A 24,667-nucleotide genomic window follows, 5' to 3' on the forward strand; every position below is an offset into this window, starting at 1 on the left:
CGAGGTGTTTAAAACATCCATCTGATGCACTCACACCAGCACCAAACACACTATGCTGCCACTGCAATGTTAATGTCACTGCTGTACTTACCAACTAATATTTGGTAAGTGGTGGTCCTTTTCATTAATGGTTGGATTGAGAGTGTAGAAGGAGGCTGATACATTTTTCATAGCAACAGTAATCATATATATCTACAATGTGAACCTATATGGTATGTGTTTGAGATAAAAATGGCCAATCAGTGTAGGCCAGGTGTATTTACTGTTTATTACACTGGCATGACCAAAGATATTTTTGATAAACTGAGGCTAAGAGCAATTGAGCTGATGTAACTGTGATGCACGTAGTAAATGTACATGTACAAAGGGCAGATGCTCTCCTGATAAAATAGTCAATGAGTCTATGTGTGTCATCGGTCATGTAATTCATGTGGAGAATAAATAAATATTGACGAAATGAAATAATTACCAAAATATAGTGCAAAGGTGTCGGTTCTCTTGCATAACCTTATCAGTTATGGTAACCAGGTTGCATTTAAAAGTAGCCTATACTGATCACCAGGAAATTACAAAACAAAACACACACTGATTGGTGTTTCTGGCAGTTTCTTAGCGTACAGGTTCCCAATCCGGGTCCTGGACTACCACCTGTCCTGCACATTTTAGTGTTTTCCCTGTTAATTAGTTGATTAGTTGAATGAGGTGTGTTGGGAGCAGGAAAAATAAACGCCTGGGAATCTGTTTTTAATGTGATGGTATGTAGGGAACCAGATAAATGTGCATGCTTTCCAAGTATACAATCAGTAGCATGATAGCAAGTGCTGTAAGTGTAAACAGAGTGACTTTGGCCCCAGTTGTCCTAGTGAGTCTTTTGAATGAGTCAGTTCATTTGATTCAACTCACCAAATAAAGAGGCGGCTCCCCACACGAATAATTACAGGGTTTTTTTCTAAACAATACAAAAGTTTGCGATACTTTGGCCAGAGAGTGTTGAAAATGTTTCGTGTAATTTTACACGGCACATATACTGTATGTGAGTCGACTGTCATTGTTCGCCTAAAAGAGCCGATTCCGCCCACAAACGACACATCGCGAAATGTTGCGCGTTTTATCGCGAGATTTCGCAGGCAGCTGTGCCCTCGTTCCCTTTGTACAGATATAAATCATTTACGGCATCGTGACTGTGCAGTTTACTCGCCTTTTAAATAGTCTAGACGTCTGCACGGAATCTGTCGTGGAGAAAGGTTTTACCTGGAGCGTTGAACGATGGAGATTTTGGACATCCTCCCTGCCAACTTCGGCTACGTGATTCTGACTTACTTCTACAGCTGGGTCATGTTGACTTACCTTGGCGTTAACGTTGGACGTGCAAGGAAGAAGTATGATGTCAAGGTAAACTTAACGAAGTGGAATTGACTTCAGAAGATGTTATGTACTTATTTAAAAAAACGGAACAAAGAAAGTCCTGTATATGTTTTTTTTTTTTTTTTGCTGTAGAGCTATCGCCACAACTAGCGCGTGCTGTCAATCTGCGCCGTTTGTTTACCTGCCAGTTCAACTCTAGCTCATTAGCATTAGCATAACAACTGTTTACAGATGTTAAACGGTTTATAAAAGTGCTGCTACTACTCGGTAAAACCTTTTGAAGGACTATGTCAAACAGTTTAATCTTTCTGTGTCATTATTAGATAATTATATGCAAATCTTGGAAAGGTGAAGAGTCCGCTCCCAAACTGGCGGGAAGTTTGAACGAGATTATGTAACATCGCGATATTAACGGTATGAAACCGGTTAATACTGGTTATAACTGGATTATACGGGTTTTAACTGGATAAAACCTGTTATAACTGAATAATACTGGTTATAATTGGATAATACTGGTGGTCTTTGATTAGAAAGACAGGAAACAAACCCATATTCGTTCTGTAAAGATTTTACTTTTATAAGAATAGCCCACTACCCCACACAATCTGTGATTTTAATTCGTTTATATATATATATATATATATATATATATATATATGTGTATGTGTGTGTGTGTGTGTGTGTGTGTGTGTGTGTGTGTGTCAGTCCGAAGATGCTGAGCAGCATCCGCAAAAACGTGATACAGCTGCTGAGAACATGCGTGAAGTGTTGAGTTTACATAATAGAGAGAGTGAACATGTAAAGCATAGGATGTGTATAATAAATACAATTGAATTTAAAAAATCCTTTCAGAAATCATTTTTAATAATAGATTTGACATATTTATTTGTCAGCATCATGCTGCAATCCTTCGCAAGCTAAGTCCCTGAAGGCAGCCTAAGTCTCTGAAATTGATAAATATATTAATAAGATCTACATGAATTATTCCTGTGTGGTTATCGAACAGAGGAGAGGTATAATGGGGAGTCAACTCTTTTGTGCATCTTTGCTCTTAAAAATAATTTATTAAAAAAACTCTTATAAAATTTACAAAGCTGTTAAAACATGTTTTCACAACATAAACACTACATAACAAGTAAAAACAAGTTTTCTACTTAAATAGAAACTACATCGCCATAGTGATGTGATGTCAGGTTTGTGTAAATCAGAACTCATTCCTGCGGTCAACATAGGACACAACTTGTCTTATAGCATGCTGCCGTTATGTCTCTGATGTTTTATGTAAGTGTGTAGTATGAGTATGGGTATGCTCAGGGACCAAGAGGATGTAAGTAGCTGGAATTGGTCAATACTCTAATATTTGATCTAATATTGAAAATGGAAAAAGTGGGAATGTCTCACGGTTAATGATAGGGATACAGTCATCTGACCAGACCCCCCTGGCTTCAGGATTTGATTCAGTTCGATTCTCAGAATATTTTGAACAAAATTTTAATGAAGAAAAATTGTGAATGAGAAGACTCCCTTTTTATGTCTGAATCATAAATAATGTAAAAAAGCGTCTGGTCTGTATAAAACTAAATTATTAAAAAATTGCTATGAACAGTGGTTTAATATTGTAAACAAAATGTACTACAGGATCACCATATCTCAAAAATAAACAAATCAATTTATTTCTCCCAAAAATTTGATTGAATAAATAAAGTGTCTGACCCAGGGAAAATAGAGCTCCAAAGTCGGCTAAAATGCCCAACTTCCGTGTTTGATTTCTCAACTTACATGTTATTTGAAAACTACTGAAGAGCTCTTTTTAATGGTTATAAAATGCTTGTATAACCGTATAAATTATATAATTCATATCTGTCATTGTGATCTGGAGTGATGTGTTATTGGTCACTTCACAAGTGCAGATGATTCCCAATTATGGCGCATGCTCTCCATGAAAGAATGCAATCATTTGACCAATGTTATCTTGTATATATCTTGTATTTATGCGTTGTAAGTAAAATTGTAAGTTTCTAGGGTTTACTTGATTTAATTTTGTGCCTTTTACTTGATTTTGAGTGAAGTGTTTTGATGCTTGAGTCAAACGTACATTGTCTTGTTTGTGTTTTCAGTACCCCACTATGTACAGCACTAAGGACGAAATATTTAACTGCATCCAGAGAGCTCATCAGAACACACTGGAGGTTTATCCACAGTGGCTGGTTTTCCAGACCATTGCTGCACTAGTATATCCCGTGAGTAGAAAACTCTTGTGTTCTCGTTTTATATTCCCTGTCCTCAAACAGGAGCATCCGTTGTGGAGGTGGACAGTTTTTAGGCTGTTAGTTAATGTTTAACAGGGCAGATTAAAGCAAACAGAGACGTTAAATCAAACATAGATGTGATGTGAAGAAGTTTATAACCAAAGAGAAAGAAAAGAAAAGCAGTCAGCAAAACCTGTATACTAGAAAGAAATGATAAATACTAAACATGAACCGAACATAAAGTGAATTACCTGACAAGCAATGGGGGCCATTCCAAGTCTCAAGAAAGGAAGCAGATTAGATATCTTCCACGAATTATCTTTGATAATAACAAGCATAAAAAAGCATCCAGCTTCCCGTATGTAAGGTGCTGTAAATTCATTTAGCAATCTTTCTCCTTTTTGTTCTCTCTCCCCTGTATTTAGACGGCGGCCTCTGTTCTGGGAGTTATCTGGGTGACCAGCAGGTTATCTTACGCCTGGGGTTACTACACCGGCAGTAAGTCCTCTGGTTTTATTTGTTTTGTTACTCAGTGCAGTTAGGAATATGATTATATACTGGGATGAATTCACTGTATTACATATATTTTTTAATGGTTTCACATGCTACTTTGCAACTATGCTGTCTGTCCATGTAGCCAAAGCTCTCAATCACTGAGAGAGGGTCTGATTTGATCAATTGCAAACATATATTCATTAAGCTTCAATAACCGGTGGTCAGGGTCATGCTGGATCTAGAGACTATCCCAGGAATACTAGGTGTGAGGTGGGAATACACCCTGGATTGAACGCACCCATTCACACTGAAGGGTAATTTAGTATAGCCAATCCGACATGTTTTTTGGGAGGTGTTAGGAAACCGGAGATCCCTGAGGAAACCCACGAAGACATGGGGAGAACATGCATAGAAAGTCTGACAGTCACCCCGGCTCAGGTTCGAACCGGGGACACTGTAGCTATGAGGTAGCAATGTGTATACAGATGAAAAAATAATTCAGTAATGATCCAGAATTTGTAAGAACTTCCAGACATTTCTTATGATCTATGAATGAGTGACCAACCAGGAAGTATGAAGGCACCTCATGTCATGCTCACTGTTCTGTGTTCTCTTTTCTTTCCTTTTAGACCCGGCCAAGAGGATGAACGGGGCGTACGGCTATATCGGCCTCTTAGGAGTGATCATCCTGTCCCTGTCTGTTGCTCTGCAACTGCTTGGAGTTATTTAAGAGCATACAATTAAGCTCTACTCTCATATATGGCGCTGACCAAGTTTTCGTTTAAAGGCATTTTTCTCTAAACCTGTGATAGCTTGTTTATAACACTGACCATAACGTCCACTTATATAGAATGTGGACATGTGTATGAAATGAATTTCTTTTGTAGAACTATGAACTCTGATTCATAGCACTAACCCTATGTTTCCTTTCTAAAAGCATTAGCTTAACATTTTTGTTTCTATATGTCACAAATATACAGAACACTGTTTTAGTGGTTTTTTTTTTTTTTAAAAAAAAACATTTCATTTGTCTTGTATTTCACATGCTATTAAAATCAGAATAAAAGTGGACATTTTTATTTTAAACTGTCTCATTACATAATAAAATGGCATAATGGAGAAAAATGATTGTGAATTTCATTCCCATTCTCCTAAATAACAATGGGTGAATTTTTATAAAGATATTCCTTTGGCTAGTTTGATTTATAACCATTTCATGAACATTTAGGCATTTAGTCTGTTATACTTGGACATTATGATTAAATTAGATTTTTGAAAGTATGAAATGAAAGTAGTTTATTTTAATATCAATTTTTTTTCAGGCAGAAAAACAAAGTAGTAATTGTAGATATAATATGTTGTCTAAATGGACAGCAAGGTGACACATTTCCTCCAGTTTCCTCCCACTTCCTCATGGGTAGTGTTCCCTAGATAGGCTCAGGGTCTAACACAACCCTGACCAGGATAAAGCAGTTACTGAAGATGAATGTTGCCTAATTAGTGAGTGCATTTAGATTAATAAATAAATAATGATCCAAATCTTCCTTCTTTTCCGGCATTCCATATGGCCAGTTTCAACATAATATAGTAATAATAATAACAATAATAAATATAGCTGCGAGCAGCGATTATGGGAGCCAAGCACTTTCTGTCCCCACCCCTTAGCGACAGAGGAAGACCAAGAGGGGGGGCAGTCGTGGCCTAATGGATGGAGAGTCGGACTTGCAAACTGAAGGTGAACCTGAAGGTCGTGGGTTTGAGTCTTGGCTCCGGCAGGGATTGTAGGTGGGGGGAGTGAATGATCAGCGCTCTCTTCCACCCTCAATACCACGACTGAGGTGAGACCCTTGAGCAAGGCACCGAACCCCCAACTGCTCCCCGGGAGCCCCAGCAAAAAAGGCTGCCCACTGCTCCGGGTGAGTGTTCGCGGTGTGTGTGTGTGTGCACTTGGATGGGTTAAATGCAGAGCAGAAATTCTGAGTATGGGTCACCATACTTGGCCACAAATCACGTCACGTCATGTCACTTCATCAGCACTTGTTCCCAAAGACATGCTAAATTTGAAGGCAAACCGTCAAGCTGTTGCTGAGATATTGCATGGACGAATCCTGACACATCAAAAATACATGGAACTTTTTTTTTTTTCCAGACTGATGCTCTGATCCAAATTTCATGATGATTGGACAACAATTTGTAGGTGAATGTTGACCCAAAGAATCAGAGGAAAGTGTTTCTACGATGTTGCATTGCAGAGTCGTTATAATAAATGTATGTCCAAATTTGCCCTATTTGTGGCGCTAAAGAGCTTGAGTGGCGTACACCAAAATTGCTGTGAAGGTAGCTGAGACTGTCCTCTATCACTGTGCCACATTTAATAAAAAGTATACAAAGCATTCTATGGGCTGCTATAGCCTGCCATGTGGAAGTACACTATATGGCCAAAAGTTTGTGGACACCTGACCATCACACCCCTATGAAGGCCTTCCTCAAACTGTTGTGACAAAGTCTGAAGCACGCAATTTTCTAGAATGTCTGTGTGCTGTAGCTTTACAATTTCCCTTCATTGGAACTAAGAGGCCCAAACCTGTTTCAGCATGACAATGCCCCTGTGTACAAAGCGAGCTCCATGAAGACATGGTATGTGAAGGTTGGAGTGGAAGAACTCGAGTGTCCTGCACAGAGCCCTGACCTCAACCCCACTGAACACCTTTAGGATGAACTGGAACACCGACTGCACCCCAGACCTCCTCACCAACATCAGTGCCTGACCTCACTAATACTCTTGAATGAACTGAATGAGCACAGATCCTCACAGCCACGCTCCACAATCTAGTGGAAATCCTTCCCAGAAGAGTGGAGCTTATTATAATATCAAATGGGGGACTAAATCTTGAATGAGATGTTCAGCAAACACATGTGGATGTAATGGTCAGATGTCCACAAACTTCTGGTATCTATTTATTAATTTATAATCTCAATAGCTTCTATCATATAGAACTATTACCATATCCAATCCAATATAAAAATTCTTCCCATGCTTTATGATGTGCAATAAACAAGCCAGTTGCCATTGTATTGCAAGGCCAAACTGGCGCCTGTCTGCGCATGCGCACTACTGAGCCTCTGAGGGAAGAGAAAGAATTGTTCGGTTGTGGATTACAGGCGATAACAACATCGTAAGGTGAGGACTTTTACACATTTAAATCGTATAAACATCGATATTTTTATAAGAATGTATACTAGCCTGGTTTAAAATCTGATAAGCACTCAGCAGTCTGTTTAGTGTACAGGATGATGGAGCGATTCTTACCCAAACAATACAGCGCTAGCTAACCAGTCTGGGTGGCTGCATTTCGAATTGACATGTAGTGCCCTAGGTAGGGTGGTAGAACGCTTTATTTCCAACAATAATGTAGTGCGCTTAAGTAGGGAGGATGTAGCGATTTGAGATTCGGCCCTAGACTGCTCGCTAAGTGCTTATTTTTCTCTAGCTATGCTGAGAAAGGTGACATGAAATTTCGCAAAATTGTAACTTGACAGCGTTAAAACTGCACATATTTGGTATTATTTCGTATTTTTAAATTTAGCTTTGTTGACCATTTTGTCTGTTCAAGCTCGAAAACTAGCTGTAGCATTAGCTAATTGTAGCTTTTCCTGGTTAGCTGTGTGTACAAAGGTATTTAAATTCAACTGCGCAACGACAGTTAACTTTTTTTTTCCTCCTTCTGGATTTAAATGTTAATAAGAAGGATTATAATTAGAATATAATTAACATACAAATATTCTTAACTCTGGGTTTGGTGTGGCTGTAAATACTGCATACAGTGTATTTACTGCCTACATCCAAAATTACTACTTTTTAGACCTGTAGTGCACTTCATTTTAGTTCATCTGTACGTCATGTAGTGCACTAATGTAGGGAGTGAGGAAGGATTGGGATTCAGCCTATGCAAAATTGTGCAACTTATTTATTGGTCTGTTTGTTCCGGAAGTGTTTATATACACGTCATATTTGCTTTATAAGTCTTTATATAATTGGCCTAAGCAGATGTTAATGAAGATGAATGCAGTAAATTGTTGTTAAAGGTTATAATGTTCTCTGTTCAGAAAGATGTGAGCTTTCCAGGATGTCAAACTGTATAACAAGAATGTCCAGGCTGTTAATAAATAAATATAAATGCTGAAATTATTATTATTTTATTATTATCATTATTGCTGTTATTATTATTGTTAGTATTATTATTATTGTTTGTGTGTGTGTTCAGAAAGATGTCAGGATTCCTGGATGGTATCAGATGTGGGGACTGTGAATGCAACATCGACTGGGCAGAGAAAAGAAACACCATTGCCTCAATAGCAGCTGGAGTATTGGTATGCAAATCATATTTCATATATCTCCTGTGGCCTGAGTTCAACTGTCTGACCACGCAATCATGAATAACACTAAATAAAATATCACTGGGTTACACAAGGCCAGAAAGGCTGGGAGTTGTTGGTTTATTTATTTATTTTTTGGTGATCTCAAGATAATAAAAGTTGTTTTCTCGAGATCACAACTTACTTTTCTCTGGATGTCGAAATGCATGATTAGGCGTATCCGTTTATACTTTAATCAGGGCTTCACGAGAGAGTACAGCTGATGTAGTGGGTAGCGTAATCACTTCACAGCTGCAGGGTTCTGGGTTCGGTCCTGATCTCACGGAGTTTGACTTTATTTTTCTTACATCCATATGTTGATAAGTATTATTTACTCCTAAATTTCCTAGATTTGCATTATCCCCATAACACTTAACTTTATTTTTTACTACATTTCCAGTTGAGGATCAATAAAGTACATCTATTTAGCTATCCACCTGTATGTTTGTCAGTGCTAAGCAATTTCCATTAGCATCACTATAGTGATCCTGAACGTAGGGTCCGTGTCATTGCCAGCTAGTTTGAGGGATTTGAGTCTCCACGTGTATGGTTTGAGCGATGCCGCCTAAATGGTTTGTGGCTCACATGACAAATGGTTATCAAAATCTTCAGAAATAGGATGTAATTACCGCAGAATCGCCACAAAACCACTATGTGAGAGTGTGTCGCTGGCCACAATGATGTCACGTTAGTATTCTAGTGCTATATGAAAATAACTTTTGTTATCTCTAAGTCCATTATCTATCTTTTAGTGAATTTGTGTGTCAGTGTTTTTGTACGCCAAACTGAACTCTCAGCTCCTGTCAGATTTACGAACGTTTCAGTAGTGCTGATTTTTTTCATGCTTACATCCATATGTTGATAAATGCCACTTACTCCTAAATTAGCATTTAGATTTGCAATTAGTGACGTCCATAAAACTCCATAAAAAGCAGTGCTCACAGAGAGCTGAAAACAATGACATAACAGTGAACACGTGCCTCCTAAGAAGCTGCACAAGAGAAGGAAAATAAGCAAAAAGTTAAAAATAAGAGTTATAGGTGTACATTTTGTGTGTCCAAATTCATTCCACATTGCATACATCAAATTATATCTTTATATATATATTTTTTCAGCTTTTTTAAAGCAATAATAAGCTTGATTTGATGTCAAGTACTTTATACAACATATTATTTGTATTAGATTGTGCTTGCACAAATTAAGACTGACGTTAAAAGCAGCACATGATCATCATGTGTCACGTGAAAGGCAGCACATTATTTAGGTCACATGACAATCTTTCCAGATGTTTTCTGCATTTTGAGTCCCAAATGGCTCTCGGTTTGAACATGTAGTGCACTACACAGAGTGGAGAAACCATTATTTCACTGCCTACATAATAGGGCTGGGCAGTATGATGATATAATATCAAGATTGTGATAATTATATCATGATACACTTTTCTGAGGTATTGTGATTTTACAATTTTTACAGATCTTAAAAAAAAATTCCTGCTCATTTGTTATTGTAGACATCAAACAATTTTTTGAAAGATTTGTTTTTTACTGGCAGTTTGTTAGGAAAGCTATATAATATAATGATGCATATTGTGTATTGTAGATGTGATGTGATGTGATATTTTTGTCATATCACCCACCCCTACTACACAGTGCACTTGTATAGGGAGTCAGAAGGTAAAGACAGATCATCTGGGGGGAAAAAAACGAAATAGAGGAACTAATACCAAAAGTGGTGTTCAAATAATTCCTGCCAGCTCTACTTAATATGCAAATACACTAACAGATATATAATTTTTTTTTATATATATATCTTACAGTCTTTTCCCCTCTCATTGATCATAAAATTGTTAGTTGCCCTGACTCAACTCATTAATCAGCTCCGTCTCGTTTTGTGCAGTTCTTCACAGGATGGTGGATCATAATCGACGCAGCAATAATGTACCCCAAAGAGGAGGACTTTCACCACGCGTACCATACCTGTGGAGTCATCGCCACTATAGCGTTCCTCATGTAAGTCACACCTTTTACTGCGTCGAAATTCTATTCACGCGCACTCCTGTATAGTTCCACGCACAATGGCTTTGTAGTGGAGAAGGTCAACACAACGCAGACAGATCCGCGTTTATTTCTCTGTTTATGTCTCATGCAGGATCAACGCAGTGTCAAACGGCCAGGTGAGAGGTGACAGCTACAGCGAAGGCTGCATGGGACAGACAGGTGTGTGTATCTGAAATACCACTAAGACAGATTTATAATTCCTGACCTAACATAAGCCCAACGCTGAACAGAAGCGGGGAGTATAAATAGCCTGACCATGAGCAGACAAACTCGTCTGGCTTGATTCACACAGGGAGTGTGTATGAACTGAGAAGAATGTCAGCTGAGATTGTAGGGGTTTGGGGCCTGTATTGTGTACAACACTAAGCCTTCAGGATTGTAATGCAATTCTAGCATGCGTTTTTTTATTTATTAAAAAGTAGCCTAATCTAGCACATTGTAAAGCACACACCCTTGTATCGTTTATACCAGTGTAGTATAGCATACCCGTACTGCTCTCTCACATCCTCAGTGCACTATATAGTCCGCTCAGATCGATATTTATCATCGTCCTGTCCATGGTCACATACAGCACTACACAACGTTATCAACACAACAAGGGGTTCAGTCATTTTTAAATATTTTCCATGTTTTAAAATCAATAATAAAGCGTAGTAATGGGCCAAAAACGTATATCAGGGTATAGTTTAAAAATTTCACAATGTAAAGTACTGTGCAGAAGTCTTAATGAAGCAGTCTTCATTACGGGGTGTTTTATTTTATTTTATTTTTTTTTGTCTGAAAAGTGATCTGTTACATAATATGCTGCTTTCTCTACTGACATGCAAATTTTTCTGTAACTTTAAATTCTTTTTGTCGGCAAAGTGATGTTTGGGTATCTAAAATGTTTCTGTACTGACTCAGTAATGCAGAAGTCATAAAATAAACATCTGTTACAAAATCTTTAAGCCCGCACACTATAAATTAGACTGACTAAAAAGTTTAGTCTCTCGTCAAATACAGTCAGGAAACTCCACATTTATATTGTTCTTTAAATCTCTTATTGAAAATGCAGGAGAAAAAAACAGCTTCTTGAAAAGAAAAAAAAAAAAGAAAAAAACATAACCCAAAGTGAATTGTGTTTTATATTGTTTGTGGTCCATAAATGCTGTGAACGAGCTAAACCTTTCCCAACATTTTTTACTGAATTTTTATCCATTCATAGTTACATTTAAACAAATTAGGTCCCATCTGCCTTTCTTTTTTCTCTCTCTTTTGAAGTTACTAATTAATTAATTAATTAATTAATTAAACAAAAATGCAAAATCTTCAGTGCTGACACTGGAGACTCCTTCCAAAAATGGTAAATAAACCACTTCTTACAAAAACATTCACCATGCCAACAATTAGACATTTTTCTTGTTAAACAGCAGCATGTTTTTTTTTTTTTAAATGGTTTCTTATTAGTCTTCGATTATGTGGAGTGTCTGCTATTTTAAGTCTCTGTGAATGAACTGTTACTATGGAAACAAGCGTGTTCATTTAAACCTGTGTGAGATGAAGCCTATTGCATTTAGAAAGACAGCTGTCCTTTTTTTTTTCATTATATGGCACAGACATGCTCTTGTGTGCTGCGTAGGTGTTGATTGTGTGATTGTGTGTGTCGTGTTTTCGTACAGGTGCGAGAGTGTGGCTCTTCATCGGCTTCATGCTGGCCTTTGGCTCTCTCATTGCTTCCATGTGGATTCTGTTTGGAGGTTTTGTTGTGCCTGGTAAGATTTCGTTTTGGTGAACCACATTTGTGTTTTTTTTTTCTTTCGCGCATATCATATGGTACTCCCAGACAAGACCAACAACAACAGTCATGGTGTTATACACGGACCAGTGTTATACAATGACCTGAAGATCATTTCTGAAATGAAATCTTCTTTTAGGTGATGTTTCTTCAACATTAAATAACACTACATGTCCTACAGCCTCCTTCTCCATCTCAGGATCCAGATCAGTCTCGACTTGAATAGCAGCCTAGGGACTATGGACTTGACCTGGATGTGAATTTTAGACGCCTTAACCTTAACCTCGACTTAAACCTGACTCGAGACTGGTGTGAACTCGCTGGGAGGATAGTTAGAGCTCTGGCCCAGGCATTTAAAGCTCCACAAACGAGTGTAGAGGCAAGAACGACAACAAGTCACATGATAAAGAAAATCGTGCCGCATTGATAACTCTATGCATGACTGCGTTAAATCGTTCTCTTGGTCTGCTTCAGTAAAAAACATTGTATTGTAATATAAGTCATGAAAATAGATTATTGGCTATGTCTAGCAGGCAAAACAATAATATATGACAATATGTGACTTTACCATCATTATTTAATCCACGATGAGCTGTTATTGCTTTAATCATATGAATCATTTGAGTCTCTTTTTTTTTTTGTTCTTGTTTTTTTTGGTTAACAGCGAAGGCAGCAGTGTATCCTGGGATTGCAGTTTTCTTCCAGAACGCATTCATCTTCTTTGGGTACGATGTGAAAACGGGAAAGCCTAATGTTTCTTAAACAGAGTATTTGCATCCAATGAAAATGCGTTAAGGCATTAACTATATTAACGCCGTAATTATTATTTGAAAACCATTAATACGATTAATATAAATATGATTTTGTTGGATTGAAATCTCTTGAAACCTGATCTTCTTTGTCTAGGCACAAAAATTTAATTATAATTTTATTATAATTATAATTTTACTTTTATTCTTCGGTAGATTGTTATAGGACATATGCAACTCCATGACTACATTTAGTATATTATTTTATATATTAATAATTTTATACGTCCTTTAAGCTGTAATTTTATACTTCCTTTTTTTTAATTATTATTACAGGGGTCTGGTGTTCAAGTTTGGACGCACAGAGGACCTGTGGCAGTGAAAAGCCTCTCTTCCTGACCATCATACACCCTGAATCTGTCTGTACTATTTTTCTTTTCTCTATCATTTTTTCCCTTTCCCATTCACAAGCACGCCCCCTTTTTTGCTGTGCGACTGCCAGATGTGTGTCGAGATAAACAGTGACGAGTTGCTGTCGTACAAACCAAGCGTGACGCATCTAGCCTCAGAATTCAAAAGTACTTCAGCTAGACGTTTTTTTGAAATGTCGGGCGAAAAAAGAAAAAAAAAGAAGACAGGGAACACTGACGTAGCGAACATGTTTGTTTAATGACGCTCTGCACTCCTGTTCACGTTGCACTGTTCTTTTTACCTCACATTTAGCTTTAGTTGTTCCCTCAGATTCGTTTTAGTTCTTGTTCACGCTTGGTGCGTGTGGCGGCCTGGGAAAACCCTTCAAATTGGTCAGATTGAGACATTTTGTACTCTATACAGGTCTCAAAACTACAAACTTTGCTGAATATGTGGCATATATAGAAGTAAAGATCTAGCATTTTAAAGTCGCATTTAAAGATTTAATCTTAATTCCAATGAAAGATGCCCCGCCTACCTCTACATTGCTAAGATCATTTATAAGCTACTGATGAAAAAAAAAAATCTGTAAAAATGAGAAATTATTCTTTTTTTTTTTAATAATAATTTGTCATCTCTTCATTGGACGGATCTCTGTTCTCACTTACATGGGTACATCAGAAATAATCGCTGATTCATCCACTCGCTTCTGTCCTGTCTACCAAATGTCTTTTTATTAGGTCCTTCTATTCAAACCCTGAATTTTTTTCCAGAATTCAGCCATAGCCACGTCTCCAGGTTTTCCCAGACCACCACACGTGTTTACTCCAGTCTGTGGGAGTCGCCTTCACTGTTTCACTGGGATATTTAACAAGTAGTTTACCTGCGAGTGGGAACATTATGTTGTTTCCTCACTTGCTTTTGGAAGTCTGTGGGGAAAACACGTGTGAAAACATTAATTTTTTTGCTTCTTGTATCTGTTAATGGGAATTAAGCGCAAATCTTCACTTAACCAGCTTCATCAGCAAATTTGATGCATTTGATAACATTTTCACTTGAGTTCTGTGGGTCTCAGATGTTTGTTTTTTTTGTTCCAAAGTCATAAGCATCTCATTAAATTTCACGTTTTCTTATTGTAAGAATGCAAGTGTACGCTCTTGTAACGGATAAACAGCTTTGCGAATCCCTTTTTTTCTATTCTGTATCATGTATTCATTTTTGTACATGTTTAGCTTTACGTTTGCACTCTATTTATGTAACACGGCTGCTGTACAGCAAAGACGTCATAAATGCAAGCACAAAAAAAAAAAAAAAAAGCAGCCTGTCCAGCACCAATCAGTCTGAAAGGTTTATTAAATTAAAACACTAGAGGAATGTAAACTCTCATTTCGTCTGACAGTTTTTTTTTTTTTTTTCATTTGTTTTTTTGCAACCGTATTTGTCGAAAAAAAAATAAAATGACAGAAACTCTCCGCACACTGTTTTCAGGTTGAAATTTATTTTTCGGATGATTTACTATAAGAACTCGTACTATCCTGACTTTTTTTTTTTTTTTTTAATTTGGAATATATTTTCTATGTGCAGTGTTAATGCCAGTTCAGTAAGCTGTATGGATCGATGAGACGCAAACAGGTCATAGATGTGCTGTAAAATAAAAATGTAAATTGGATCAAATAGTAAACAAAACTAGCATAATCATTTCCATGAACACTGATATAGAACAATTGTTTAAAAACTAGTTTAGCTTTTGTAATGAGATTTTCCATAAAGACATGTGACTAGTAGTCAAATACATATATATATATATATATATATATATATATATATATATATATATATATATATATATATATATATATATAGTAAAACTACAGGACAATATAAACACTTTGGAATCAGCACTAACTTCCTGAGGGGGGGAAAAAAGCTAGATTCCCACCGAGATAGCAAATAATAAATTTATTAAACTAACTAAATGCATACAGCAGTAGTGTACAGCTCCCTGTTTCTTCATTTGTTTTGCAGTTTGTGTTAAAAATATTAATTTTATTAATTATATTCAGGCTTGACCGGCTGAGTTAGGGGTTAAATTAGGAGTCTGTAAATCGACGAGTGTGTAATATGTTAAGCCATTGAAAAGGGAATATTGTATCTTCTTAAACTAGATTCCAGTAAATAAGTTAGCTGTTGAGAAATTAAAATCATTCTAAATTATATTTGAAACGCCATACTTTTGGCCTGTAATGTATATAAAATGCAGATGTATGATTTAATAATAATAACTAAAACTAAGTAATCCTCAAGAATTTAATTTCTATTCATGGCATAGAAGGTTTATAACTTTGACTTAAATGTACCACAACATGAAAACCTTCCCAAATTCTCACTAACATTTCCAAGTTGTACCAATATAACATATAAACCACGTTGAAAATGTATTTTTTAAATAGTATACCACTAATTTTATTCCCACTCCCATTTTATCTGCGAAGTAACATCATAAAGCGTGTTGAAAAATGATGTGATAAGAACAATAACCTCCATCACCGTTCCGTTTCGGCAGTCTCAGGTAACCTGAGTGCATTTTCATCCTACTGAGCATGGTTGAATGTTTATTTCAGTGCACACACACACACACACACACACACACACACATACACAAGATAAATCATAAACAGAAAACGCATACACAAGTCCTTATATTTTTACAATGTTTCCTTAGGGTCATCGACACTGGTCTCACTTGTGCACCAGCAGATGTGGGAACTGCAAAAAAGACAAAAGCAAATATAGGCAGTAAATATTGATTTGTAGATCTCGAATAAGTTAAATGTATTTACATTAAACTTTGAGGAGGTCGTTTGAAAGATATGAGTTCATCTGGAATAAAACAGGAAGCAACTGTGTGTCGTCGTTTACCATCAAAACACACACACACACAAGCAGGCATGCATTTTCTGGGTCTGAATCTCAAATATGTTTCTACACTACTTGCTAGGGTGTGTTATATTATCTATATAAGGCACAAGGAAAGTGAATAGGAAGCCATTTGAGATTTTCCCAAACTAGAATCATGGCAGATTTTACTGCAAAAACCCCCACGCACCTCCCAGAAGGCCTGGTCATCATAGTACTTATTCTCCTGCGGAGGTTTCCAGAAGCTCCATTTCAAAAGCAGTCCTGTAAATTGTAGTAAAAAGGAAAATATATACAGAAAATCCTCCATAATTCTACATAACATGTTGGTGTGGAGCATGTTGACGACTAAACAGAACTTTCATATCAGAAGTGATACTAAATGTAACAACCGCTTTTACAAGTGAAGTCTGATAGTCACGATTCACAGATGAACTACATATGAGTCATATTCATCGGGTCTGTTAGAGCTAAACTAAAACTACTGAAGGTGAGTGCATCAAATACTGAATTATAGTTGTGAATTCAAATCAAATACTAAATTATAGTTGTGGATTCTAATCAAATACTGAAATGTTGTGAATACTGAGTACCCGTAGTGAATTCTGATGTAATACTGAATTATAGTACTGAGTTGAAACCAAATACTAAATTATAGTTGTGAATTCTAATCGAAAACTGAAATATAGTCATGGATTCTAATGTAATACTGAATTATAGTACTGAAACCTAATCAAAAATACTGAGTACCAGTAGTGAATTCTAATAAAATACTGAATTATAGTACTGAGTTGAAACCAAATACTAAATTATAGTTGTGAATTCTAATCGAAAACTGAAATATAGTCATGGATTCTAATGTAATACTGAATTATAGTACTGAAACCTAATCAAAAATACTGAGTACCAGTAGTGAATTCTAATAAAATACTGAATTATAGTACTGACCTGAAACTAAATACTGAATTATACTAATAAATACTAAATAGTGAATTCTAAGTGAATACTGAAATATAATAGTGAGTTATAATGAAATACTGAATTATAAGCTAATACTGAATTATAATCACACAGTGAATTATAAAAATGAATCCTAATCAAATACTGAAATTTTGAATGAATTACAGTTTTGAATGAAAAGCAAATACTGAATTGTAGTACTGAAACTCAAACATCTATTTTGGATATGAGTGACACTTTCTTCATGTGAATGTATATTGAATGTTGGAGAATCACTCCACAGACAGTGCTTAATAATGCACAGTGGTTAATAAGAAGTCTTGCACAGAAGTGCACTGATCTGTATGGCGCAGATCTATGATCTATCTCATGAACGTTCTTCAGGTTTTGCATGCAGGTGTCCACAGGATATGTGGATTTTCAGTGAAGTAAAATAAAATTAATATAAGTACAAAAATGTTTAGATAAAACCAATATCTCATATACCTTACTCTAAAAAAAATAAACTTACTCTATTATTCAACTCAAGCCTCAAATGTTTTGGTTTTGATATACATTTATACATGCAGTATAAATGTAGTACTATAGCTAGCTTAGATTCTCAAGTTAATCAAGCAGATTAATAAAAATCGATTCTCTTAGCTTTCACTACTAAAACCAAATCTACAGGTTAAAATGTTAGTGATTTTATTAGTACAAGAACTTAGACATATACTAACACTAATATATGAATGCTAATAAAAACTGACCTGTGATAACACCCATCACCAGACTCACACAGACTGTAATGAGCAAAATACAGATGTGATGCACCGCAAACCGGACAGCACTAAGAAAAAAAACAATGGCATGAATAGAGTGAAGTTTTAACAACATAATCCAGAGGTTTATATACATTGTACAGAATATATACGTTACAGAGTTGTAGCTTAAGCAGGTTTTGACTATCAACTATTCATTTCAGACTGTTTACCTGGTAAATAAGTAAGTGTTTGTTTGTTTTTTTTGTTTTTTTTTTATTTGTGGTTTCATGATTATAGAAAATCTAAGATGTCTTACATTGTGCTGTTGCTGAAAGTCGCCAGTCGCAAGATGAGTTGAGCAGACCATCCCAGAATTCCCGGCACTGCATGAACACTCAGGACACCGACGGTATCGTGGCAATCAAAAGCAAATAGCATATGGTCCTGAGGGACAGAGATATAAATAACACCCAAATCAGGATGATCATAGTTAAAGCAAAACTACTGAAGGCAAGCTGAAATATAGTAGTGAATTAATGTCAAATACTACATTACAGTCCTGAATTCTAACTGAATACTGAATTATAGTATTGAATTCTAATCAAATACTGGTTTATAGTACTGAATTCTAATAAAAAACAATTAATCACTAAATTATAATACTTAAATTATATTGAATAATGAACTGTAATTATTCTAATCAAATACTGAATTATAGTACTGAATTCTAATCATACTGAATTACAGTACTGAATTTTAATCAAGTACTGTCTTATAGTAAAGTACTGAATTTTAATCAAGTACTGAATTATAATCAAATACTGAATTCTAGTGTAGAATTACAATCAAATACTGAATTCTAGTGTAGAATTACAATCAAATACTGAATTTTAAAACTGAATTACAATCAAATATTGATTTATAGTATTGAAATCTAGTCATTTTCTGAATTATAGTAGTGAATTCTAATCAAATACTGTGTTATACTCTTGAATCTTAATCAAATACTGAATTATAATAGTGAAATCTAATCGAATACTGAGTTATACTACTAAATTCTAATCAAATACTGAATTACTGTAGTGACTTACAGTGAAATACTAAATTGTAGTATTCAAATAAAATTCATAACTATAATGCGGTATTTTATTAAAATGGTATTAAGTCTATTATTGAAACGGGATCTTATAATTATATTACTGAGTCAATACCGTGGAATACTGAATTATAGTGCCTATAGTACTGTAATTACAGTACTGATTTATAGTTATATATTTTTATTTATTTATATATTTTATAATATTTATATACCTACTGTATAATTATAGGTACTGATTTACAGTAGTTCATTCTAATCAAATACTGAAATACAGGAGAAAATTCTTAAAACTGCATTAAATATATACTAATGTATCAAGTAATTTAAAAAAAAATTACATTGTTTTAAATGTATCAGCACTAATGACAATGCACATATGACAAAACGTGATTGTTATCAGTTTTGTAAACAGTTATCGTGGTTGTGAATTCTACCTTCAAATATCGAAGTCCTAGAGTTGACAAAAGAGTAGCGCACAAGCCGATCGTCATGGCGATCCAGGGAGCAGGAGCCGAGGTCACGACGGCTCCAACAGTGATGCCGCCGGCCAATATGGAGCTCTGAATGTGCACCTTCAGGGCAAATCACATCACTGTTTATTCATCTCATCCATTTTACCAGCAAAGTGGGACAAAAACACAATTGTAACCTTGGCTAGGTGACTTACGTTCACAAGCTCGACTGATATTTCATAGGATAACCCATTTACATAAAATGTATATTTGACAGTAAAAGAGTATAGTGTAACTGTCAAATTGCTGTTATGTTTTTTACAGTGATACACTCTTATCAATACGTAGTCCTGTAAAAAAAAATACAGTACAATATAGTATGAATTGTTTAAGTATTAATTACAGTAACTAATTGGCAACTCTGCAGCTAGTAAGCACTATTCGGATTAGATTAGTTGTAATAGGGAGGTGGGGTAAAGTAATTATTACTGGTGTAGCTATAGGATTCTAGTCTTGCCTGAGTCTGGAGTCAGACATTTTGTTTTATGACCTGTGCTTTTATGTATCTGGAAGGATTACACTGTATTTCCCCTTCTATAAAATGACCAGTAAAATAAACTCTGGTAATTTATACCTCGTCTGATTGGACACGATTCAATCATAATTCCTCCAGCAACGTTAATTAATAGCACCCAAGTTAATTAAAACTTGTCCAAATAGTACTTAATTTACTGTAGGTTTCCAATTTGTTTACTGTGTATGTAAGGCACTGAGGCTGTGCTTATCTTGAACTATGATAACTACAGTACTGTGCAAGAGTCTTAGGCACATGCAAAGAAATGCTGTAGAGCAAAGATGCCTTCAAAAATAATGAAATTAAATGTTTCTACGTTTTAAAAAATACTATAAAGAGCAGTAAACAGTAATAAATGAAACAAAGTCAATATTTGGTGTGACAATCCTTCACTTTTTAAAAAAAAAAATAGTAGTCTCAGGTACATGTTGTGCAGTTTTATAAGGAAATGAGCTGTACGTGTTACTGAGCATCTTGCAGAAGCAGCCACAGTTCTTCTGGAGACTTTGACTGTCAGCTCGCTTCTTATTTCTGCAGCGAAACCCAGCAGCCTTCATTATGTTTTTATCTGAAAAGTGTCTCTTATGGAATCTGCTGCTTTCTTTACTGACATACAAACATTTTTCTGTAACATTTAATTTTGTGCTGGAAAACTAATGTTTGGATTTAAAATGTTTATGTACTGAATCCATAATGTAGAAGTCAGAAAATAAACATCTATAACAAAGTTTGTACTAAAACAAATAGGGTGCCTAAGACCTTTGCAGTAAAAAGTTGTACCATCTTCAAATGGATTATACAGATTTAAGTGTAATTTACAAATTCCTTTGGCTAAAGAACCAACAAAGGTGTTCTCCATTGGAAGAGACTTTCTGTTCTTTTCTCGGTACAAGAAAATGCAGAGAAAGAGGGGAATAGCTAGAGGATATGTTGAGAAAAATTTCCCAACTGTCAGTATGGAGAGAAGGATTCATTCTGAAACTCAAACACAGCTGAAGGTTAGTTTACATTGACTCACCAAGTTGATCTTGCCTTTAGAGCTGGACAGCACGGAGACGGCCGTTGCTGTGACGGCGCTGACAGCCAGAGACAGATACGTGCTACACATCACATCAGTGTTCTGCTCCACCACTGAGTTAAAACTGGGCCAGAACATCCACAGGAACAAAGTCCCTGAGAGAGAAGGCAAAAAAAGAGACAGAGAGAGATCATCTGTAATTAAACGATGTGCAGCATAATTATCACTTTGAGTAGAAACTGAGGAATAGTGAGGAATAGTCAAGCAGGATTAAGATTATTTGAGCAGATTAGGTGTTGTATTCACTCACCAAACATGGCAAAGACGCCCGTCATCCTGCTGACCTTCTCTTTCTCGTGCTTCAGCTGCATCTCGCTATGGAAAAGAAAGCGTGATGTCATCACACCAAAGAGAGCTCCGAAGATGTTGATGAGTACGATGCTGTACAGCCAATGTGTCCGTGTCTGATAAAAGAGCAGTAATGGGCACTTTCTATAAGTTAATCTATACGATATCCATACTTCAATCTTACTGACTTCTTGCTGATTCTGTTTATAGAAGGAAAATATATACTGAAGTAGAAATGTGGTTCATAATTGCAAAATTGTCACTCAGAACAAAAGCAATTCCAGCATAAACAGTTTGATTAAAAAAAAAAAAAGTCACATATGAAGTATGTCGTTTTTTTTCTCTTTCTTTTTTGTCCATTAAGCAGATTTCAGGGAAATTGTTAGAAGTGGATATGACTTAGTGATGGAGAGATTCTTGTATTTTTTTTTCCCACAACATATGATGTTCAATGTTTTTGTTCAACTTTACAGAAAATAAATCAACAGTAAAGTGTGGTGTGGTCTTTTATTGTGTCATTCATATTAACGAATCTAACCTAAGTTACAGTATCTATAGCAGAACGTCTGTCACCTCACCTGGAGCATTGTTTGTATGAGCCACTGGTTTAGCACAAACCCCGTAACCTCTATCAGAGCGAACACCAGAAGTTGGACCGGGTTGGTTTTTCCATAGATGGCACCCATAGCCACGAGAGTCGAAGCTGCACACAGCTCAGCGTCTACCAGACTGAAGGAGGAATAAGTGCTGATTGTGGTGTGATAGTAATGTAACTACCATATTTACATAATACAATAAGTGAAACATGTAAGGAATAAAACACTTGGGGGCATGCTGTTATAGGAAAACAATCAACGACAGAGTGGTGGGATGTGGTCTAGTATGAAATGGAGTTTGTAGTCATTTTTTTAACCTTTTTAACTGGATTCGGATCTTCCAGTTGAAACTGCGAAACAGCAGGAAGCCGTTTAGGATGGTGGCCCACTGCACGGCCAGGGCAGCAACCAGCATGCTGAAGCCCGAGCTGCTGAAACCATAGCGCGTCAGGAACGTCGCCAAGAAGCCAAAACCCAGAAACACCATCACATGGATATCCTGGAACTCTGTGTGAAAAAGGATTTTTAAATGACAGATTAAATGTGTAATGTAAGGAGTGAATAATGACAAAAAAAAAGAGAAATTGCTATGCATGCAAGGATTCCATGGTTGTGTCAGGACTGAGCCGTAGTAGCTGCTGATAGTATATGGTGAAGTGTTAGGACATCACTTAGCGAAATCCTAATGTATGAAAAGTGAGCATTCCAAAGTGAACATAAAACATAATATTTAAGATATATCTATATCTATATATCTATTTATCTATCTATCTATCTATCTATCTATATATATATATATATATACATGGCAAATATGAAGCTTTTAATGATCTCAACAACAAATCGTTGGTCAGAAAATTAGCAAGAATTAAACGAATGCACTGAGAGCTCCTGTGCCACCATTTGCTGGTTTACTTTTGCTGAAGTGAACTGTTTGGGGAAAAGCTAGAAATTCACAATTCACTCCCACAAGGCTTAAACATTTAAAGAAATCAAAGGGAAAAGCTCTCCCATACATATATATGTGTGTGTGACCATTAAAAGCTTAATATTTTGCCATTTTGTATGCCCAGGAGTGTGTAATGTGTTTGTGTGTGTGTGTATACATTTAGATGTAATATTATGGAGGGAAAAGAGGCGTTTTGTATTTTAACATGAATTAATGAGGTAAAACATCCATTTCTGATTGTGTCTCTCTGATCTTAAAGGATCCCATCTAATGTTAATATGCTGTTTGTCTATATATCAAAATATAACGGAAATGTTTCACTTCTCTACGTTTGTTCTTTTTAATGAATGTAACAATCACTTTATGTTCAGCTCAGGTTTGGTAATAAAATAAGTATATTTTCACTGAAATTGTACAATATCATTCTACACAGAAACCTAAATCTAATAAACCAATGAGATCAGAAATAGTGCAAGAGTAATCCTAACATAATTCGATTAGATTACACTGCTTCCAAGCAATGTAAAATGTAAAATATTCAGTGACAGTGACATTTCCGTAGCAGTGTTCAATACATTTGTGCAAATAATACTGTTTTAATCAATGCTTACAAACTCAAGTGACATCACATGTGGTGTGTTAAGGGGTGGAGGTGTTGTCCTGGCTTTCTGGATTCCTCTTATCACCCAAACCCAGTAGTGTATTTCATCCCCACCCCAACGGCATGGCAAGCTTACACACTTTTACACTGAATGCGTGGACATAAATAAGTGTAAATCACTTTATATTGTGTATATATAATTCTGAGATGATACCAGCACACCTCAGATATGTTTTACACTACAAATAAGCACAGTAGAGGCAAATCCGCGTAAACTGATTTGCTAAAGAAAGAGAAAAGAATATAGAATTTGCACTGAATTGCTGATACATATTACAGATGTATGTGTCTGTTTAATTTTATTTTTAAAAACAGACACAGTCTTAATGCACACACACTGTACACATCTGTTTAACGCATAATCCACTTACTTGCATATGAAAAAATGAATTCTTCTGCCTTTTTCTTCTCATAGTCCCCTATTTCCACAAAAAAGGTGAATATGACAATAAAGGCGATTTGCAGAAGAAGAGCCACAGGTGGAAGCCGGGCTCGAAGACTGGGAGCGTATTTTGGAGCCATGAGAGAGCATTCACAGCTCTGTTATTGCCTGCATGTCTTTGCTCAGATCCTCTTCAAGCTGTACTAAGCAGGGCGGGGAACCTCATGTACAAGTGTCTTTAACGTCAGGGACTTGAAAGCTGTGCCATGCAATAGTTACTGCTATTAGTAATAAGAAAAATTCTGAAAGAAAAAAATGAAATGTAAGAAAACTTTGTGTACTACACTTACTATACATATATATATATATATATATATATATATATATATATATATATATATATATATATATATATATATACAGTAGTACACAAAGTTTTCTTCATTAGCTGTG

General features: G+C 35.9%; 3 protein-coding genes across 3 annotated transcripts; 2 read left to right on the top strand and 1 right to left on the bottom strand.

The window, feature by feature from the left end:
• The first annotated feature begins 1,135 nt into the window (after window positions 1-1,135).
• Window positions 1,136-5,116, top strand: mgst3b (microsomal glutathione S-transferase 3b). The gene is made up of 4 exons (XM_026939152.3): window positions 1,136-1,392; window positions 3,483-3,605; window positions 4,040-4,112; window positions 4,739-5,116. The coding sequence occupies exons 1-4, from the start codon at window positions 1,267-1,269 to the stop codon at window positions 4,837-4,839; spliced, it is 423 nt and encodes a 140-aa protein (XP_026794953.1). The 5' UTR covers window positions 1,136-1,266; the 3' UTR covers window positions 4,840-5,116.
• A 2,046-nt stretch (window positions 5,117-7,162) lies between these two features.
• tmem50a (transmembrane protein 50A) lies at window positions 7,163-14,992 on the top strand. Its single transcript, XM_026939504.3, has 7 exons — window positions 7,163-7,290; window positions 8,375-8,480; window positions 10,422-10,534; window positions 10,674-10,741; window positions 12,241-12,333; window positions 13,021-13,081; window positions 13,442-14,992. The coding sequence occupies exons 2-7, from the start codon at window positions 8,379-8,381 to the stop codon at window positions 13,485-13,487; spliced, it is 483 nt and encodes a 160-aa protein (XP_026795305.1). The 5' UTR covers window positions 7,163-7,290; window positions 8,375-8,378; the 3' UTR covers window positions 13,488-14,992.
• Window positions 14,993-16,108: 1,116 nt separating this feature from the next.
• On the bottom strand, window positions 16,109-24,459 carry rhd (Rh blood group, D antigen). The gene is made up of 10 exons (XM_026939174.3): window positions 24,204-24,459; window positions 22,540-22,729; window positions 22,205-22,355; window positions 21,589-21,742; window positions 21,279-21,433; window positions 19,669-19,806; window positions 18,452-18,579; window positions 18,142-18,221; window positions 16,623-16,696; window positions 16,109-16,282 (listed from the first exon to the last, which is right to left on the bottom strand). The coding sequence occupies exons 1-10, from the start codon at window positions 24,352-24,354 to the stop codon at window positions 16,256-16,258; spliced, it is 1,248 nt and encodes a 415-aa protein (XP_026794975.3). The 5' UTR covers window positions 24,355-24,459; the 3' UTR covers window positions 16,109-16,255.
• Between the last annotated feature and the right edge of the window lie 208 nt (window positions 24,460-24,667).

The sequence above is a fragment of the Pangasianodon hypophthalmus genome, chromosome 3, assembly GCF_027358585.1.
Source record: "Pangasianodon hypophthalmus isolate fPanHyp1 chromosome 3, fPanHyp1.pri, whole genome shotgun sequence".
Lineage (NCBI taxonomy): Eukaryota > Metazoa > Chordata > Actinopteri > Siluriformes > Pangasiidae > Pangasianodon > Pangasianodon hypophthalmus.

Excerpts from the sequence above, each read along its gene's own strand:
- mgst3b (XM_026939152.3), top strand. The coding sequence starts at position 1,267 with ATGGAGATTTTGGACATCCTCCCTGCCAACTTCGGCTACGTGATTCTG. Across the intron at positions 1,393-3,482 it reads GGAAGAAGTATGATGTCAAG|TACCCCACTATGTACAGCAC; the intron begins GTAAACTTAACG and ends TTGTGTTTTCAG. Across the intron at positions 4,113-4,738 it reads CTGGGGTTACTACACCGGCA|ACCCGGCCAAGAGGATGAAC; the intron begins GTAAGTCCTCTG and ends CTTTCCTTTTAG.
- tmem50a (XM_026939504.3), top strand. The coding sequence starts at position 8,379 with ATGTCAGGATTCCTGGATGGTATCAGATGTGGGGACTGTGAATGCAAC. Across the intron at positions 10,742-12,240 it reads AGGCTGCATGGGACAGACAG|GTGCGAGAGTGTGGCTCTTC; the intron begins GTGTGTGTATCT and ends GTTTTCGTACAG. Across the intron at positions 13,082-13,441 it reads AACGCATTCATCTTCTTTGG|GGGTCTGGTGTTCAAGTTTG; the intron begins GTACGATGTGAA and ends TTATTATTACAG.
- rhd (XM_026939174.3), bottom strand. The coding sequence starts at position 24,354 with ATGGCTCCAAAATACGCTCCCAGTCTTCGAGCCCGGCTTCCACCTGTG. Across the intron at positions 21,434-21,588 it reads GGGCGTCTTTGCCATGTTTG|GGACTTTGTTCCTGTGGATG; the intron begins GTGAGTGAATAC and ends CTTCTCTCTCAG. Across the intron at positions 16,697-18,141 it reads GGTGATGGGTGTTATCACAG|GACTGCTTTTGAAATGGAGC; the intron begins GTCAGTTTTTAT and ends TACAATTTACAG.